Consider the following 20967-nt stretch of genomic DNA (forward strand, 5'->3'; position numbering starts at 1 on the left):
AATTTAAATATGTAGTTAGTAGGCTATGACACCAACTAAATATTTAGTTAGCTTACCAATTATATAATTTATAAGCTATTTTATTTGTAAACTAAATGTTTTTTCCATTTAAATGTCCAGCTTGGACCTAAATACTTTGTTTGTTAACCAAATATTTAGCTAGCAAGTTAAATATTTAGTTCACAGGCTACTGTGCTAAATATATGTTTAGTCTGCAAACTAAATATTTAACTTGGACTTACATATTTATTTGCTAACTATATATATAAATGGCAATTTAAATATTTTGTTAGTAGGTTAGCATGCCAACTAAATATTTAATTTACAAACTAAACATTTAGCTTACTATTTAATTTGGAAGCTATTTTGTTTGTAAACGAAATAATTTTTTTTCTGATTAAATATTTAGTTACATACATTTATAGAAAATTAAATATTTGGCTCATAGGCTACTGTGCTAAACACTTAGCTTTATAAGTGTTCAATGTGTAAGCTAAATATTAAGTTTGTTTACTGAATATTTAGTTCCAAATAAAGTACTGATTTTTCAAGCTAAAAAATTATTTTTCTACCTAAATATTGAGCTTGGACCTAAATATATAGCTAACGAGTTAAATAGTTAGTTAGCAGGCTGACTAAATTTAATATTTAGCTTTCTATGTTTTTAAAGCTAAATATTTGGCTTGTAAAGTTTTTTCCTTCTGTTTGTATTTTATATCTAATTTGCCTTAAATTTCCGCGTGTAAAGACTGATATCCATACGTTCAAATATATTAGGAAACACACTGAGAGTAAGTGTCGTGTGTCTCTGGGGTTTCATAAATTCAGGATTTTAACATTTATACACATACTGTTGTATAAGAAATAGGAAAAAAAGAAAATAGATGTATGAATGCTCTGACATCACAATGACGCAAACACAAAGAGTACAGTCTGAGGCGTGTCAATAAATCTTCATCTGCAGGCTGTCAATCCCCAGTTAATCTGTCCTGACTGCAGTTAAGCATGAGCGCAACGTGTTGAATGGTTCCCTGTAATGCAGCACATTTTAACCCTTCGTACTAAAAATCTATAAACTGCCCTGTTGTATATCTACATGAGAAAATCTAAAATTTGACCAAATTATTGAAGGACATTGATTCTTTTGCACAGTATTTTATGGTGTCATTGTGTTAGTAATGCTGTGTATGTAACTTTAATTAATTTCTTTTATTTTTTACATTTTTCTTATGCACCAAATTACCAGAGTCAGGAGGAGGGTTTCAGCGCTGTCAAACATCCTCAGGTACTTGTTGCTAAATGTGCTTCTGAAACTTACTGTTACAGAAGAACTGTTTATTCATTGTCTTTGGTAGCTATGCTGACTAGCTTTAGCTTCCACAACAGGCAGAGAGAAAGCGCCACACAGAGGGTGATTGACAGCGCTAAGTCCCGCCTCCTGGCTCTGATTGGTTGTTTCTCGTTGGAACTGGGAAAAAGCAAAGGAGATTTATTTTTCATATTATCTCTCTTCTTCTACTGTCACAACATGGTTAGCTAGTTTCAGCATATGAACTGCTCTGCACCTGGGTGCTGTTTATATTCTTCAACATATGATGAGCACAAAGTTTTGCTTTGAAACCGTTTTACATTTTAATGTTTCTGTTTATATTTCTGGGGTTTTTCACACTGCCTGGTGAATGTTACTGTAAATCAAGATGATGGTCCTGACCAAGAGACTATCACTAGCATTTCAGTTAGCTTTATCTCTTTAGCCAATTGTAGCTCATAAACATTTGTTTAGCTTTGTAAAAAGAGTTTTGGACACATTTCTGGTTCTCTTTTCATGGGATTTTCGCTTTGACAAAGTTTTCACTAATACAGTTTTTCTATTTGCATTTTCCAGGCTTTTGCTTTATTTTTCTGTTTGTGTTTAATTCTTACATTTCCTGCAGTTAACTTTAAATGCTTCTGCAGTTTTTAATAAAAACATTCAGCTTGCAGCATTCACACTGCATCTAGTAGGAAATGGAATTTTTTTCTAGCTTTATTTGTTTTGTTTGTTTATTTTGGATATTTAAAATGGAGTTCCAGCATGAAATGTTCATTAAAATTTAAAGTTCATTAAAATTTAAAATAATGCGTTCTCGCATTATTATACCATTACTATTGTGTTACTTGAAAATGGTCGCAAAACAAAAATATTATCACAATAACTTCCAGCAAAATTAGTTATCATGATCTTACTCTAGTTTTTAGAGTATCCAACTGCAACTGGAGTTTATTGGTAACGAGAGTCAACTCCAAATGCACATTTCCAGATTAATTCTTCTTCACAGTTATGCAGAACAACGGGAAATGTTTCAGAAATTCTGAATATTGAGCTGAATCAATTCTAATCTCATTTTTTTGGTGCAAACTAAGACGAGTGTCTCCAAATGTGTCAACATGGGTTTGCAGGCTGGCCCCTTCTCTCCGCCACTGTGTGTATATTTGTGCACGTGTGAGCACACAGTGTAATATTTCACTCTCTCCCCTCCGGGATTAGACCATTCATCTCTCGAAGCCCCGGCGTAGGTGTCTCACATAGTGCTAATGAGGAGACGATGGAACAAGAGAGAGCCTGTGAGTCAGGAGGGAAGGAAGTAAAAATAGATTTTTCTCTCCCTCTCCTTTTGGACAGCAGAGACGGCAATCAATTACAAAAAAAAAGAAAAAAGTATTGATGAATGGGGAAGTTTTATTCCTGGAGTGATGGGTGCAGTTTGTTTTATTTTTCTCTTTGCATAAAATACATTAATTTACAACCAGACATTGATTACAGCCGACATCTAACAGACCCAGAGTCTGCATCGCTGCATGACGGCGGCGGCGTTATTGGCCTCCTCTGCCTGTACGCGTGTTGTTGAGCAGAGCGGATATCTCCCTGCTTTCCCCAGTTACTCAAACAAGAGGCTGGTTGCTAGGTAACCAAGCCACATCACATCACATCAGCGAGCGACGCAGACCAACAGAGAGGTGGAGGCAGAAGATTGTGCTTGCAGGATTACATAAGTCAGCAGCCCCAGTGAAAGTGGCGTCCGCTCGTCAGAGGCGACAAGGCGGGTGAAGACGGAGCGTTTATTTAAAAAAAAAAAAAAACAAGAATGTGAGGCGTCTGATTGAGCTACGTAGCTTGAACGTAGCTCAAGTCATTTTGGAAATATTAAACCAAGGCTTTAAATACTTAAAGAATAAATGTTGTCCTCACTTTAGATACATCAAACTGAACTTTTTACCCATTTAGATGAGTCAGAACGACTGTTTTTAGGAGCATCTTCATTTATTAACATTTTCAATATATTTACATAAAACAGCTGAAAGTGTCCTCTTCCATTTAACTGATCAGAAAATGTGAGTTTTTGTGTACAGGAATCAAAACAATCATTAAATGTTCAGATAAGGACCAACAGGAACTCTGTCAGAAATAATGTTCATTATTTATGACCAGAAATATGATCAGTTTAGAGTTAAGTACATAGGAGATGCATGCAAAACATCAGAAGATTCATTTGCATAAATCCTCCATTTCACATGTCTTACAAATAACCAAAAATATAATTTATCATTAATAGTGCAAAGAATGCTCAGCTGTTGATTTGAAAAAAAAAAAAAGAAAATCGATCTATAGGAAAGTGACAAAGTTATAAACTCTTTTCAGACATAAATACATTAATTTCTCTTCAAAAGATATTAAGTTACTTTCAACATGTGGTTGTTGTTTTGGTCAGTGTGAACAAAAAACTTTGTAAATGCTTTACAAGTCAACGCTTTACATAAATCTGCTGAAATACACCTGCAGTTCAACCAATAATATCCAATCGCAGAAGGTCAATCATTGTGATTTGATCTGCAAAGTTTTCTCAAAAATCTTGCTAAAATGTTGCTCTGTCAGGTTTTGTGGAGTATTATTTAATAAATATGTCTGAAATGATTACGTAAACTGTAGTGATGCTGCTGATTGTAAAAAATGTAATTTAATTTTGATTCTTAAGCTAACAAATCATAAACAGTCATATGAAGCTACACCCAGCTGAAAGTTAGCTTAGCTTAGACAACAGACAAAATCTTTTTAAATGTTATATCTGATTAAACTATCCAAGAAAAAACTAATTTGTAGATATTTTGAGTTTTGCAGGTTTTATGAGTCAAGCTACCTGAGCTAACTAAATATAAATGATAGCTTGTATTCAGGATATGTGCAGCAAATAACTGTAGTTTTTCATATTTTGCTTTGTTGGAACAAACAAACTTCTCCAAAACAAACTTAAAATTTGAATCAGGAGGCCATTTTTTATTTAGGGCCACTTAAGTTAAAGGGGTAGATTATGTGTTTGGCATATAGAGTTATGCTATATGCCACTTTATAGCATAATCAAGTAACTGTTACTTTCAGTTGTTATGAGAATGCTGCATAGATCAAATATAACTTAAGACGCCTTGAATTTGGGCCTCTGTCTCTTTAAGAAGCTCCTGCTCTTTCTGAAACTCCACCTACAGGAAGTCATCACAACATGGCTCCTCTATTAATCCTCTATTAACCCTTTAACGTTTTTACCAGCAATGCTCTGAGAAGTAGCTCCTATAATGAGAAGTGCAGTTCCACCAGGTGTTTGCTAATTGCTGCTGGCTAGTCTGAAGGAGCTGAGTGGAGAAGTCGGAGGGGACGGCTGTTGGAAACCGCAGCTCTGAGGAGGAGCTTGGTCATCAAGGCAGGGCTACGTCCAAGCAGGCGTTTTGCACACTGCAAAAACACAAAATCTTAAACAAGTATTTTTGGCTAGTGTCTGCTGCAAATATCTTAGTACACTTGAAGTGAGACAAAACTAACTTACAGGTATCTTTTTAGCAAGATATAAGAGCTTGTCTTAATTAAATTCCTTAATATTGGAGGAAAAGTTCTAGTTCCATTTACTTATAAGACATTTTCCCCATGTTACAAGTGAAATAATCTGGCTGTGGAACTTGAACTTTATAATAAAAATCAAGGAATTATTTACTTAAAATAAGCTCCAGTATCTTGTTGATGAGTTATATTTGCACTAGAAACTAGACAAAAATACTTGGTAATATTTTATGTTTTTGCAGTGGACAGCTGAATGGTTGTCATGGAGATTAAAGGATTTCTCAAACATGCAAAGACTCAAAGCGACACTCCAGGTATGTTATTGATGAAGGAATGATATTATAACATGATGTAAAGCTGAAAACTGTTGATTTTACATGGTACTGCCCCTTTAAGAAAAGGTCAGATTTGTTGCCCGGGTCGTCAGAGCTCTCTGGGGATGATGGTGAAGGGCCGGATGGGACTGGACGCCTCCAGCTCCAGCGCCGTCAGGAAGCAGTCCGGAGCCTGGCTGGAGTCCCGAGCCTGCAGCGCTTCGCCCAGGCCGCTCCACGCCTCGTGGGACGTGCTGTGGACCTGAACCGCGTCGCGCAGGACCTTCTCTCCCAGGTGGACGCGACCCGTTTTTACCAGCAGGCGACCCTGAACAGCACACAGGGGAGACACAGGAAATATGGCGTTCGCTACAAAGCAACTCCTAAAAAACATGAGACACAAATATATGTTGGGTTATTTATTTATAAATGAGAATAACTGAATCCCATGAACAAAAATGTATGATGGAGTATTAATGCCATGCTAAGAAAATTAGAAAAAATTTAATTACAAAGATAAATTTATAATATTTCCAGAATAAAGTCATACAACAATAAAATTTGTTGTGAAGTCAAAATATTTCAAAAATAAAATGAGAATATTTTAAATATTTCAAAAATAGTTGCACAAGAATAAAGCTGAAATAATACTGAATATTTTTAAAATAAAGTATTATGAGAATAAAGTTTAAATAAGAGAATAAATTCATAAAAAAACAAGTAAATATGAGAATATAAAGTCACATTTCAAAAATAAAGTCGTACGAGAATAAAGTCAAAATAATGCAAGAATAAAATCATGATATTTCAAAAATAAAGTAAATATTACTCCTCATCAGAAATGCCTTTTTTAAACTACGGTATATTTTCTTTGCTTCAGTTTTAAATCTTTGCTTTTGTAACCAGAATTGTTAACTTTTGAATAAACACAAAAGCTGGTGTAGGTTGTCCTATTTTTTCACATGACTATATTTATCTATTAAATAAATATTAAAAGACAAAAGTGGTGCCTAATGTTGAGTTTAATCCTCAAAACTCAGTGAGCATCACTTTACCACCTACCCTTTAATACTCTAATATATTTCTATTCCAAATATCTGTCATTAAAACGTTTTATTGCATAAAAACCTCAAGTCAGCAGATGGTGGCTTTTTAAAATATATATAAAAAAATCATAAATCTTGGATTATGATGTTGCTCTTTTGTGGAGTTGAGTTGTTTAGGATAAAAAATGAAAACAAAGGCTAAACAGCAGCAACGAGAGTCACATTCAGCTGGGATTGACCAACTAAATGGAGAAAATCCACAAATGATGAGATTAAGAGGAAATCTCGGCAGAGACGATGCACATGGTTAAACACAAACACACAGCAAAGTGCTGCAAAGTAGGTTCTGATTTAATACAGTCATCTTTACCATTTAACATTCAGCAACTATCTGCCATTTCTTTTCTAACATCTACATTCCTGATACATTCAGTTAAAACCTAACCAGGGTGTTAAAAAATAAACTCTGAAAACCAACCTGACCACTTTTCCATGGAGTCCTACAAGGCTGTGTTTAGGACCCAGTGACGTTTCCTTTATACATCTGTTCAATTGGTTGTTAAAAGTAGTTACGATTAAGATACGCAGAACACTGACTCTGAATATAAAACACATTAATCCACAAAGTAGATTGGGTACAGCAAAGAATATATTTGAAATTAAAATGTCTAATTTTTGCAGCAGCCCTCCTAAAGGTCAGGACTGTTTTTGGGCGTCTCAGACACAAAATGTTCAACGCTCTCTCACATTAAAGCTATAGATGCTGTGTTGCATGCACATAGAGGATGACAACAGGCAGCTGTTCCTCCACAATAACACACACACACGCACACGCACTGAGCTGGCCTCAGGTCAGACAGACAAGTCTCGTTATGCAGTCTCTGCTCACAAGTTCCAGATTAATTGGGCTGAACTTCACATAGCTGTCTGCAGGCTCTGATGCAACTTTCAATAACAACACACACACACACACACACACACACACACACACACACCACACACACACACACACACACACACACACACACACACACAGTTGTGTTTTCATGACTTGTGGGGACCCAACATTGACTTCCATCCATTTTCTACAGTCTACCCCTTTCCGTACCCCTAACCATCACATACCTAACCCTTTTACTCTAACCAAAAGTCAATTCACACCTTAGATCTAAACCTAATCCAAAAACAGCAGGTCCCCTCATGGGGACCAAGAAATGTCCCCACAAAACAGACGTCCCCACAACCTCACATTGTAGACAGGAATAGGTCCCCACGAAGATATAAAAACCCACCACACACACACACACCCACACACACACACTATGTTCCTCTTTCCTTGCTGATTCTATGAGGAAAACACAGGAACAAAACTCCTGAGCAAAAAGGATGTACGCCGACGTTTACCAGTTCCTGTCTGAGCCTGCAGCCCTTTGAGTTCATTCATCATCATTGTTCTCTTCTCCACATTTAGCGTCGATGTGTCAGAATGTGTCAGTTTACCCAATAATTAGCATTTACGGCATCAGTTCACCTACTCCAGATATTTTTAAACAATTTGTTCCTCTTTTTTTTGTCTGCATCTAAACTCTGAGTGACCCGTCAAAAATGCTGTAATTGCTATGCTGCTCCAGCAGGTGGCGATACTTCAAACACAGACTGCATGAGCATTCAAAAAGCATAAGATCAATTTGAAATAAAATATACTTTTTATTGTTGTTGGTCTTAGCTAATGATGGGACTCGATTAAAACTTTTTATTCAAGTTAATTGTATAAATTGAATAAATACACGTGAGCACAACAACAAAGTTTATTATTTTTAATCTGTTATTTAGGATATTAAACCATCAGATTGGAGCAAAGTGCTAATATACTCATTCAGCTGTCAAGTGTTTCACCTCTGACCATTCATGCAAGGTCTTTGAAAAAAAATCATTTTTTAGAAATGTGGACAGCGGACGCTAACATTAGCATTGGGACGTCTGTGCTAGCTGATACATGTTTAGCAGTATTTTAGGCTTAAATAGCTTCCATAATAAGCTAACTCATTTTAGCACAACTTGAAAACAACAGTAGTCTTTTCCAGCGTCCCACGAGAGGCAGGTTTGTCATCCGTCACTGTGGTTTATACATGTTGTTTGTGCGTCAGATTTATGGGTGAACCAGAAACAAAATGCAAAGGTTCCAGCTTGGGACTTTTATATGTAAAGAAGAAAAAAAACAAACTTTAAAGTTTATACAATCAGTTAATCAAAATTAACACATCAAAGTCCTGGACCAGCTTAAAAATGTTTTGATTGATTTTGCTTAAATCAGTGCACATTAATGAATGTACCAGACTTAGCAAAATAAAAAGTTACAGCCACAGTCGAACTAGTAACACCGATAGGAAAAACATATTAAAATGTCAACAACAAAAAAACAACAAAATTTTACAAATAATTTAAACAGCAAATTATAAAGTTATTAATCACCACCAAAGTGCATAATAACAGTAGACAAAATGATCAATTTATAGTGGAGCCCCGCATATTTGCCAGACATTTTCAGTTTCCTTTCATTTCTTTGTCTCCTGTTTTGCCAGTGAATGTACAAAAATGTACAAGTGAAACATGCCAGCATGTAAAATCAATGCATAAAACGCAAACAAGTTGATAAAAATCAGCATTAAGGGTCTAGTTTCTAGTCCAAATATCTTAGTACACTTGAAATAACACAAATAAGTAATTTTTCAGCAAGACACAGGAGTTTATTTTAAGTAAATAATTAAGTTTAAGATCATTTTAAAGTCAGCATTACTTAAAAAAACAAAAGAGAACAGCTTCTTCAGTTTCTTTTCTTGTTCAGTCCAACCATCTGTCTCGTGTTTTACCTTAACTGACCCTCGTCGGTTTGGCCCTGCAGTTTTTATCTCGTGTTGTGAGCAGCGGCGCATTCAAGCCAAAATTAGATAAACTCCAGAGGAACTTCAAACAGTCCAAAACAGCTAATTAAGCGTGTTTAGCGAGAGAAGGATCAAAGAGACTCCCCTCCCAAAAAAAGGAGAAAGAAACCTTCAAACGTCCCAGCAGAAACCTGATTATGGCATCCAGATTGGAGATCTTTGGCGTCAGCTGATGCTGTTTATGTGATTCAGAGGCACAACTAAAAAAAACCAAGATAGAGGTTTATTTACAGCAACTAGATTAATTTAATCTCTTTTAGTCAGATAAATTAACTATTAAATAAGTAAGGACGCATTAAAGCCTTAAATTATTCTTCTACTCATTGCAGATTTATGGATTATTTTTAAAAAATGATGTTCCTTATGTATTATAACAAATCAACTTAAAAAGCAGCAGCATAACTAAAAATTCAGGAACTGATTTTCTGTCTAGTGAATAATTTGTTTATTTGATAAATGTTTTGAATTAAAAAGTACAGTAATAACCCACTTTTAGTTTCCTGGCAGATTTAATCAGCTTTTGTTTAAGGTGTCCTGATATTTTAAAGACTTCACACAGGCCCACAGCATCAAACTTCCACTATTTTTCTTTTGTTTTCAATTTGATTGACTTATCAAAATTAGGATTTTTTTCCACCGATGCACTCCTTCGGTTTTCATAGTTTAATGAAATTAAAGGAGAAATTAAAGGGAAACTTTTATGCAAAATTCACATTTTGCAAATTTTTTTACTTCCATTTGAGTCTACTGTTTATTTTGGAAAAAAGTTAATGTTTATTGGTGTCTGGAAAGTGAGCTGTTTCCTAAACTTCCCATTTATTAAGTTACAAATCAGCAGGCACTGCCACTCACCTAGCAACCTTGGTTCGTTACCTAGCAACCGCAGGGAAGCCCAGCAGAAACCTGATTATGGCAGGTTTCTGCCATAATCAGGCAGATTATGGCCTGGGCTCCAGCTAGCTGGAGCCCAGCTAGCTGAGCTCCAGCTAGCTGGAGCTCAGCTAGCAACCAAAGCTGAGCTCCAGTACGCTTGTTCAGCAGGTTTTACCGTTGTATGTTTTGTTGGTAACATCCAGAAACCACTTGCTGCATTCTTTTTAGTTGTGCAGGAGCCTCCACTTCTGCTTTTCAAAGATGTACAGTTGTATAACTGTGCATCTGTTTGCAGAAATTTTCACTCGTGCCTGCAAACATTGAGTTGGGGGGCATGGCCAGCAGCTGATTATTTGGATTTAAAGTGACAAGAGGCCCTAAAACAACTCATAGTCTGAACTGAAGAGACTAAAATCTCATCATCTAAGAATGATTAATGCAAAAAAAAAAAAAGGCCCATAACCTGTTTAATGTCATCTCCAAGAATCAACCTGGCTCAGGAAGACTCTCCCCCACAGAGGAAAAAAGAGAGAGAATGAACGAAGCATTAGAAGGAGGAATGCAAGAAAGGAAGACAGAAGAAGCTAAAAGAAGCAGGAGATGAAAATTGACAAAATAAGAAATAATTTAACTCAGAGGAGCCAAACATAGCAACAGAGGCACCAGTCGACTCCCAGTTGTTTCCCAGTTTGCCTCCTTCCAGTTTTTCCGTCCTCCTCAGCCTTCTTCCCTCCCTCTGTCTATTCATGGTTATCAGAGGTTTTGCTCAGTAGAATATATTTCCCTGGTTGCTAGGCAATCCCATAAAGCGGTGAGAACAACCAAAGTGTTATAAATAATGTATTTGCATTATCTAATCAGCTGACAACCGCCCCCACCCACACAGCCGGAGAGAGAGAGCCGGGGAGCGATGGGTGAGCATTTGATAATTGGAACGCGATTAATTCAATGAGCACAAGTCCTCGTCCTGAGAGCGTTCGTGCATATGCGAGGCCGCATGCGAATATGCGTCTGCCGGAGAGGAGTAGGAGACGAAGCGTGCGCGGCCGTGAGTCCGGCTGACTCAGAACCGGCTCCACTACACACGGGAAAGGGACGGGACGTGGAAGACGAGGGAACGAGTCGGATTCATGCACACCCCACTGGGAGCAAGGCTGGGGTTCAGGATCGGAACCAATCCAACGTGTTCGGTACCAGAAACCACATCGGATCGCATTTAAATTACTCAAATTAATTTTAAACATTAGTATTTATTCTCCTTTTATAATATGTAACACATTTACGGGAGGAGGATTGGACCCACTGGACAAAAACAAACAAAAAAAAATCTTACTTTTTTTCTTAGATTTCCAACTTTTGGACTCAGAAGATAGAATGTTGAGGAAAAGATAGAATTCTTTGAAATTCTGAGAAAAAAGTAAAAATTCAAAGAAAAAAATCAAAATTTGAGGAAAAACTTCAATTTTCCAAGAAAACAAAGTTGGAATTCTGAGAAAAAAAACAAACAGTAAAGTTTCCAAGATAATAGTGAAAATTCAGAGAAAAAGATAATTAAAACAAAAAAGTTGGTATTGTCAGAAATGACTAACAATTATAGGAAAAAAGTCTGAATTCTGAAATTAAAATCTGATTTCCTAGAAAAACGTTAACACATTTTTGATGTAACTCTTGTACTCTTGTACAAATTTCTAAAACTATCACTCATCACAGTATCTGTAGTCAGGTGATCCGATAAAATCTGTTCCTAGTCTAGCAGGTTGCTTCCGAATCAAAGAACGGTTGGATGTTTGTCATATTTTAATAAAATGGAAGTTATTATGGCAGCAACTCAGTCATGAATGAAAGTAAAATCACAGAGTTGCACTGCAAAAACACAAAATCTGACCTGGTTTGTAGGTCAAATGTCTTGGTACTCTTTAAATAAGAATTTCCACAGGCAGATTTTTTCACTTAAAACAAGACATTTTACCCGTGTAATCAGTGGCGTACCATAACCTACACCAATACGTTAGTTTTGGTTGTATTTACCCAGAATGCCCTGCGCTGTAACCCACTTCCTGCTACGGACCGCTGGGCGTTCACATATGCATTCGAACAGTTCCAGAGTTTACTTTAACTGAACTGAGACCGAGGTTTTTAGACAGACCAGAGTTTGATTAAAGCGGATTAAACAGGGCTGGTGTGAATGAAACCGTAAGCGTTTAAGCTGACCAATATGAACTAATAAAGGTCAACAGACCAATATGAACTAATAAAGGTCAACAGACCCAATGCTTAAAGTTTACATGGTAAGAAAAGTACCAGTGAAACTGTTAAGGTTTGTTTAAGTGAAAATGGGTGAAAAATATTGTTAACATAACCGAGAAACCTTTTAATCGGCCAGTATAAAACGACAAAGGCAGCCATCTTCCTGCTTCATAGATCCTACAAATTTCACAATCAGAACGAGTGAATGAAAATAAGAGGACCTTACTGTCATTTCCCTGAGGGAGCGCGTCTTTCATTTGTTGCCAAGTCAATAAAAAAGCTTGAAAGCAGTCAGTCACAGTACAGTATGTACTTTTGCAGAATAATAGCTCAAGAGTAAAAATACCAACCAAGAATATCATCAGAATTCCCCTCAAGGCGGAGCAGAATAAATGGGCCACTGGCACACAATGTGTCCACAGCAGAACCAGAATAAAAATAAATGGCTCCGCCGTCGAGGAGCAGAGACTGGAGGTTGTGTTCTATGGCCAGGCTTCTATAAAATGAGCCACACTGTGTTTTCACTGCAAAAACAACAAATCTTAAGACATTTTACTCTATTTCTAGGAAATATATAATTACACTTTAATTAAGACAAAACTGACTGAAATGTATCTTTTCAGCAACATATAGGAGCTTGTTTTAAGTGAATAATTCCTTAATATTATTGACAAAATACTCGTTCCATTGTCAGATAAATTTACTTATAGCAATACCTTTTCCCCATGTTATAAGTGAAATAATCTGCCAATGAAACTAGAACTTTTTCATCAATATTAAGAAATTATTTACTTAAGACAAGCTCCTATAGCTATTTAAGTTTACTTAATTTTTTTTTTAACTTAGATTTTTAATAATTTTTTCAGCAGAGCAAAGTACAACCATACTTCAGTGGTACATAATACAAATGTTGACAATATGATGTTTTCCATACAATAAACATCTTGGAATAACAATTTACAGCTACAGCATGTTTATAAACTCATCACTGTACATCATTTAAATAAGAGTGAACTCTGGAAGAGAAAACCAAACGACATAAGCCAAAAGACAAATCCATTAGGTTTAACTCAATCAAGTTTACTTAATTTAAGATATTTGCACTAGAAACTAGACAAAAATACATGTTAAGATTTTGTGTTTTTGCAGTGTTCCTCTCTTTCTCCTAACTTTTGGTGTTTTCGTTATGAATTTTTTCCCAAATTCAACTGCATAAATTTAGTTCGCTCAAAAAAAAAAGGCACAAGAAGTCCACATTTGCATCAAATCCATGGAGGAATGCTGGCACGCACAAACAAACACAACATACACACACACACACAAACACACATGCGTCAGCGTCACGCTGAGAGCACATCTGTCCTGTAAGAGACCCAGAGCGGGACTCAGCCAGCTGGCTTTGCTTCAACTTTTCACCCGCTGGGATTGGTTCTCCCACAGGCCAAATAAGGAAGAGATGCGAACCTTCGTCCACCTCTGGGACTGCACACACACACGCACGCGCACACACACACACACACACACACACACACACACACACACACACACACACACACACACACACACACACACACAAATCCATCCAAAAGAGCACAGTAGGAGCAAAACCCATTAGCCTTATGTGGTCACAAGATGGCAAGAGCTGGAGTCAAAATATCAAGCAGCAGCAGCACATCTACTGTAACCATGGAAACCGAAGCGGAAACAGTGGATGTCTGTGACAGCCTTTTTTTCTTTTTTAGGGATATCCCTGTTTAAGACCCCATTCACCATGACAACAGAGGAAGTTCAGAGGTCAGAGTAGCTGTGGATAATCCAGTGGATCATCTGGAAGACAGACTGAGTGGGAGGAAGTGGAGAACGAGAGAAAATAGGAGCTGGGATGAAACAAGGAGGGAAACGGACTGACTTCAAGCATCATCTTTCATTGGTGGGTTACAGTTAGTGGAGTTTAGGGGGAGGAGACACGCAGTTCAGGTTCTGTCATTATAAAAGTGGTGATAAGGATTATTTATTACTTCTTTTCGGTAACTTTCGGTGCGGCTCCACAAACACAAATACTGCTTTTGAAAAACCTTTGCTGCAAAAACACAAAATTTTACCAAGTAATATTAGTCCAAACATCTTAGTGCACTTGAAATAAGACAAAACTAACTTACAAGTAACTCTTTAGTAAAACATAGGAGCTTCTTTTAAGTAAATAATTCCTTAAAATGGATGAAAAAGTTTCATTGGCAGATCAATTTACTCATAACAAGATATTTTCCTCATGTTATAAGTGAATATAAACCACTTATAACATCAATATTGATCAATATTAAGGAATTATTCACTTAAAACAAGCTTCTATATCTTGCTGATAAGTTACATTTCTTAATTTAAGTGTAGTAAGATATTTGCACTAAGCTGCAGAAAAATACCTGGTAAGATTGTAAGTTTTTGCAGTGTTGAAATGCGCATCTTTAAGACAAAAGTCACACAAAGAAGTGTGATTTGCATCACTAAACTGCACAGAGTAATAATATCTTCAAGATTATTGGTATTTATTGATAATTTCAATGAATAAACAGTTTTTGGGGGGTTTAAACCATCACTGGCAACAATAAATCAAATTTCTTATCATGATATTTGCTACATTTGGGTGTCTCAGAAACATTTCCATTGAAAACTTGTGGATGAAACTGAACCAGAAGTCGATAAACACGGAGGTGAAGATGTGAAAGTGGGCCTGGGCCGAACACACCTTACATAAACAATCAGATTATCTTCAAACAAGCTCTGACTGATTTCCAAGGTGAAGAAAGACGGATGAAAACAAATAACAGAGTCCGCCGCCTGGAGAGGGACAGTTCATCCAAAAACAAGAACAGTTCTCAGTGGGCAGCAGGGGCGAGAAAAGCACCCAAAAAATTACTCAGGTAAGAGTGAAAAGTATAACTGATTAAATTATCAATCATTTAATATTTAAAAATTACATAATCAGACAGACCAAATATAAAGTTAAATGGAAATTTTGGTATTTTAAGGAAGAAAATGATAATAATTCAGACAACAAAAAAAATCATGTGGAAGAAATTTTTCCTAATCAGTTTCTTCCAATAGAAACTAATGAAACTTTAACAAAAACTTCTAATAACTAATTAGTTGCTAACTAGTTACTTTTACTCAGCTGCATTTACTTGAGTAACTTTTGGAAATGATTAACTTTTAGGAATATTTTTACTACGCTGTACTTGTAACTTTTTTCTTGAGTAATTTTATTATGAAGTATTTCTACTCTTAGTTGAGTAAAATTTCTGGATTTTCTACCCACTGAATGAAAAACAAACATGTTTTAACCAAACATTCACCACAAACACACCTGCAGTTTCTGTTAAAGTTTTTTAAACTGATTTGGAAAATTTTTTCTTTTGCCTGATATTTTTTGTTACTTATATGAATCCGTCCATTTTCTTGCACCCTTGTCCCTCAGTGGGGTCGGGAGGGTTGCTGGTGCCTCTCCAGCTAACGTTTCGGGCGAGAGGCGGGGTCACCCTGGACAGGTCGCCAGTCTGTCGCAGGGCAACACAGAGACACACAACCATGCACACACACTTATACCTAGGGACAATTTAGACAGACCAATTAACCTGACAGTCATGTTTTTGGACTGTGGGAGGAAACCAGAGTACCAGGAGAAAACCCACCATGCACAGGGAGAACATGCAAACTCCATGCAGAAGGACCCAGGCTGGGAATCGAACCCAGAACCTTCTTGCTGCAAGGCAACAGCTCTACCAACTGCACCACTGTGCAGCCTGTTACCTATATGAATAATAATTCAATAATTCATATATATTAATTCAGTTACTTATATGAATTATTGTCATTTTGATCCTTAAATTACCAACATTTCCACTAAACTTTATATTTTGGTTCATTTGATGATGTAATTTTGAAATATTAAATCATTGATAATTTGATCAATCGAGTGATTTCTTGAATGTCTGCTTCTTCCTTTCACTTGAGTAAAAACATGTTGAGGTTGTGCTACTCTCAGTCGAGTATAATTTCTACCCACCTCTGCTTACACTGTGAGCACAACATGTCAGAGTTAATTTAATAGCCTTGAATAAAACACTCAATCAATCTATTAGTGTATTTATGCATCGCCTGAGTAACTCTTCATGTTCACTCAATACTGTGTTTATGCACAAGACACAGAACAGAGCAGCGTTATGTAAGTTTTAATTCAGTTTCAAAGCCTCTTAAATCCTCCCCAGTCACTCACCATTTGCACCAGTATGCGCTCTCCAGTGGGATGGATGGCCAGGGCCTCGTCGTACAGCGCCTTGGCTTCGTCCAGCTGGCCCCGGAGCTCAGCCAGGCGGCCCCGCTGCAGGAGAACCGAGTGGGAGTTGGGGGACAGAGAGCTGGCCTCCGCGATGCAGAACTGGGCCTCCTTGAGCCGGCCGTCCGCCATGAACAGCTCTCCTACAGGAGGAGAGAGAGAGGAGGGACGGGAGTCAGAGGGAGACGGGTCAGAACAAAACAGAGCGAGGATAGAGAGATGAGGAGGAGGACAAAGAGAGAGAGAGAGAGACAAACTTTAAAGAGTCAAAACACAAGTTCATTTTAAATTCATGAAATGATGCTAAAAAAATACTGGATGGATGGATGGATGGATGGATGGATGGATGGATGGATGGATGGATGGATGGATGGATGGATGGATGGATGAAGGATGGGTGGATGGATGCATGATGGATGGATGCATGATGGATGAATGATGGATGGATGAAGGATGGGTGGATGATGGATGGGTGGATGGATGGAAGGTTGAATGGATGGATGGATGGATGGTTGGATGGATGGATGGATGGATGGTTGGATGGGTGGATGGATGGATGGTTGGATGGGTGGATGGATGGATGGTTGGATGGTTGGATGGATGGATGGATGGATGGTTGGATGGGTGGATGGATGGATGGTTGGATGGGTGGATGGATGGATGGTTGGATGGGTGGATGGATGGATGGATGGTTGGATGGATGGATGGTTGGATGGGTGGATGGATGGATGGTTGGATGGGTGGATGGATGGATGGTTGGATGGGTGGATGGATGGATGGTTGGATGGGTGGATGGATGAATGGTTGGATGGGTGGGCGGTTCCTGCTGTTGGTTGATGATGGAGGGAGAGAACAGAAGAAGAAGAAACTCCATTAGTAAATTCGTGTGTTTTGTCTCCTTACAGACAAACAAACAGATCAGAGAATCAAACCTCAGAAACTCGACACAAACTTTCTGGTTCAGGAAGGAAACGGAGGCCGAGAGCAGCGAACGGAGCTCCTGCCTAAATATGGCCGTCCCATATGAAGGGCCTCCCTGCCCTCAAACAAACCCCAGACACACAAACCCAGCGGACCGACCACAGGCTCTTCCCTCTCCAAGATGGCCGACGAGGCGTCCTGCAGCGGACCCGCCGGCCAACGAGCTGCCAGGCGGTTCAGACACTGAACATCATCGGCCCACAGAACCTGATGTGGAAGCTGAGTGGAGTAAACGCTGACAGCGCCGTCTGCCGTGTGTGTGTGTGTGTGTCTGTGCGTGTGTGTGGGCTTTGTTTGTTTACCTGTGCCTCACAGATGCACAGATGGGAAACACTTAATGCATGCTAGCTCTGTGGGATGTCTGCTCCCAGCCTCGGGGTTCCGGTGCATAACGTCGGGATGATTTGGATCCGGTTACGTAAGGTATTTTCCCGCTCCTCACCTGAGCTCTTTAAATTAAAAAAAGCTACCAGATCAGTGCTTGCATAAGCATTTTTCTTCCTAATGTGTCTCATATGGAGACCATTTGATCTGCATGTAAAACCGTCAGACAACACGATAAGAAGAATCTTCAGTATAACCAGAGTTGGTTCTGGATAAAAAAAGTACTTTTGGGAGTATTTGTACGTTTGATTTTTACTTGAGTAAATTTATTATGAAGTATTTCTACTTTTATTTTTGTAAATTGCTGTATTTTCTACCCACTGATTGAAAAACAAACATGTTTTAACCAGAAATTTAACAGACAGACACCTGCAGTTTTTGTTAAAGTTTAATCAGTTTATTATTAATAAAAATTGATTTGGAAAAATTTTCTTTTACCTGATTTTGATCATTTTTTGTTACTTTTATAAATTATTGTCATTCTGGTCACAATTTCCACTTTATATTTTATTTTTTCTTAGCTGATGATGTAATTTTTAAATATTAAATTATTGATAATCAGTTACTCAGTACTTGAGTAAACTTTTGAGTAATTTCTTAAATGGCTTCTTTTTACTTTTATTTGAGTAGAAATATGTTGAAGTTACAGCTATGTTTACTTTTGTTGGCTACTCTGGTCTCTATTTGATTATATTTTGATATATTCATGTATTCCCAACAAAGATGACTCCAGAAATGGACGATGTCTTTGTGTTGGGGCCTAGAAAACCTTGTTTCTGTCTGAAACCATTCAGAGTTTCTCTTTTCAGGCAGATGAAAAGCAAACTGTGCAGCCGTAGCAGTGAAAGCTGTGCAGCCTCAGAGTCTTACACAACTTACTGACCTGTTTATATGCTCAATTTAATTTCAGCCTCTCAGGGGAGTAGGACATTGTTTATGCACTTGATGCAACGTGAGCACACTTTTTTTTTTTTGTTGCTGTGCGCACTGCAGCATCAAAAATTCACTCAGGCGACTTGTTTGTTTTTTGAGAAGAGCCAGAGAACGTCAAGAGGAGGAGAAATCCTGCATCCAGAACGAGGCGTAATCTAGTTTATGTTCAACATTATGCAACGCAGTAATGATATAAACGATCTTATGAGTTAATAGGATTACTAGAATCGTTTAGTTTTGCATCTGATGGCCTTTTTTCAGTGCAGCTGCACCACACAGCCAAGTCTCTGCACACATCTGTTTAATTCAGAAAGCAATTCCAGGAAAGAGCCATTTTCCAAGGCGCCACTGTTTAAAACAGGGGTGTCCAAAGTGCGGTGCGCGGGCCGTCTGCGTGCGGCCCGCGGGAACAGGTGGCCGATGCACATGGAGACTTTATTTTTAGATTAGAAATGGAATGGGAAATATTAATTATCTTTGAACAAATTACACATTTTGCTTTCTCTTTAATTTGATCAACTGACGTCTACTTAGCAACAGAAACTAGAAAATTACTTGGTAGGGTTTTGTGTTTTTGCAGTGCACATTAATTTACATAATACAGGAGTTTCACTTTTTGAAATTACTAAAATGTCTTGGTTCTTAATTCGTTTGAAACTAGCCGTATTTAACTCTCTGACATCATAATGTCATTATGGTTACCACGGTTACAGGGAAAAAAGTGTAATCTAATTGCAGGGGGTTGGTATTTAAATAAACTCTTATTAGTCCGTTTATTTTTAACTTTCGGCTCACCAGGTGTTGAGCTCTGAATGTTGTTTGGGCGGGATGGCGCATTTCGTTCTGGGAAGTTTGAAAATCAAATGTTCCAGGAAATCCCAGAGCGAAGGGGCCTGAAAACGTGGCTCCGGGTCACGTGCTGTGAAGTCCTACCAGCCTGCAGCCAGATGCGCTCCAGAGTGGCCCAGATGTAAGTAGGGCCCTGGCGCCGGGTGGAGCTCAGGTCCGATACCTCTGACAGCGCCGCCTCCAGACGGGACACCGCCACCGACGGAGGGCTGAGGGATCCTAGGAGAGGAGGGAGAGGAAGCCAGAACCACCAGTGGATCGGTTAGAGGTTGGGTCTTCAACAAAATGTCATTTTATTCACTCGGTTAAACAAATTTTATCATTAAAGCTGCAGTATAAAACTTTTACAAATATATTTTTTTACATATTTGTTATCATGTTGTGACAGTTTGTTATCAGGGAGATAATTTGTGAAAAAATTAGATCTCCTCCACCTCCTTTGAGCTTTTATTGCCGCCTGAAGAAATGGATCGCTCCCAACCAGAAACAACCAATCAGAGTCAGGAGGCGGGGCTTAGCGCTGTCAGTCAACCGCACTTCCTGCTAAATGTGCCTAGCCTGAGCATTCACAACGGGCTACGCTTGTTCATAAAGTCGGATGGAAAAATGCCAGCAGATCTTCTGATTTTGATGGATTTCCTGCTTGATCCTGACTGAAACGCGGGTCAAAGGTCGGATTCATCACTTTTATTTAAACACAGAGTTTTAATCTAAAACAGGTTAAACGTGGAAATCCAGTTAAATCCAGGATTTTAAATAGATTTTATTACAGACTCAAAGTCCAAATTACATAAAAAAGAAAATTAATACAATAAAAGAATAAAAAGTACAATAAAAAAGGCTCCTAACCATTCAGGAGGAAATCATACCAGATGAGTATTTAACGTTAGTCAGCAGTGGGATAATTCTGTTAGAACTCCTTTAAACAACAAATAAAAGTATAAATCAGGTTTAGAATGAAGAAAGCAGACCTGTGGAGTCGTCCTGGAAGTCCGGGAGGTTGAGGTGGATGGAGGGCTTCCTGACAACAGGGCTGACCTCTGACCTCTCAGCCATCGGCACGCTGCTGCTGTCGTCCGTCTCACTGCCAAATGTAACGAACAAATCTGAATTAAAATGAGATCCATCATGAAACATCCAGTTGCTAATTGTAGCCAAACATTCATAAAAAAGTGCCAAAGATTTGAACAGTTTAAGTGTTATA

At 38.0% G+C, this 20967-nt stretch overlaps 1 protein-coding gene across 3 annotated transcripts in view; it reads right to left on the reverse strand.

Annotated features, from left to right (window-relative positions):
• Nucleotides 1-2193: 2193 nt before the first annotated feature.
• ttc7a (tetratricopeptide repeat domain 7A) overlaps nt 2194-20967 on the reverse strand; it is a 60019-nt gene continuing 41245 nt past the window's right edge. Inside the window, exons 18-21 of one of the 3 annotated variants that reach the window (XM_008430398.3) lie at nt 20735-20847; nt 19848-19982; nt 16557-16759; nt 2194-5506 (exon numbers count right to left, since the gene is read on the reverse strand). In XM_008430398.3, the coding sequence (XP_008428620.1) occupies nt 5288-5506; nt 16557-16759; nt 19848-19982; nt 20735-20847 (670 nt within the window). In that variant the 3' untranslated portion in view covers nt 2194-5287. The remainder of the gene's footprint in view (nt 5507-16556; nt 16760-19847; nt 19983-20734; nt 20848-20967) is intronic. The other 2 variants (XM_008430400.3, XM_017308765.2) reach the window with 2 other exon arrangements.

Source organism: Poecilia reticulata, chromosome 15 (genome assembly GCF_904066995.2).
Source record: "Poecilia reticulata chromosome 15, P_reticulata-male-v2, whole genome shotgun sequence".
Taxonomy (NCBI): Eukaryota; Metazoa; Chordata; class Actinopteri; order Cyprinodontiformes; family Poeciliidae; genus Poecilia; species Poecilia reticulata.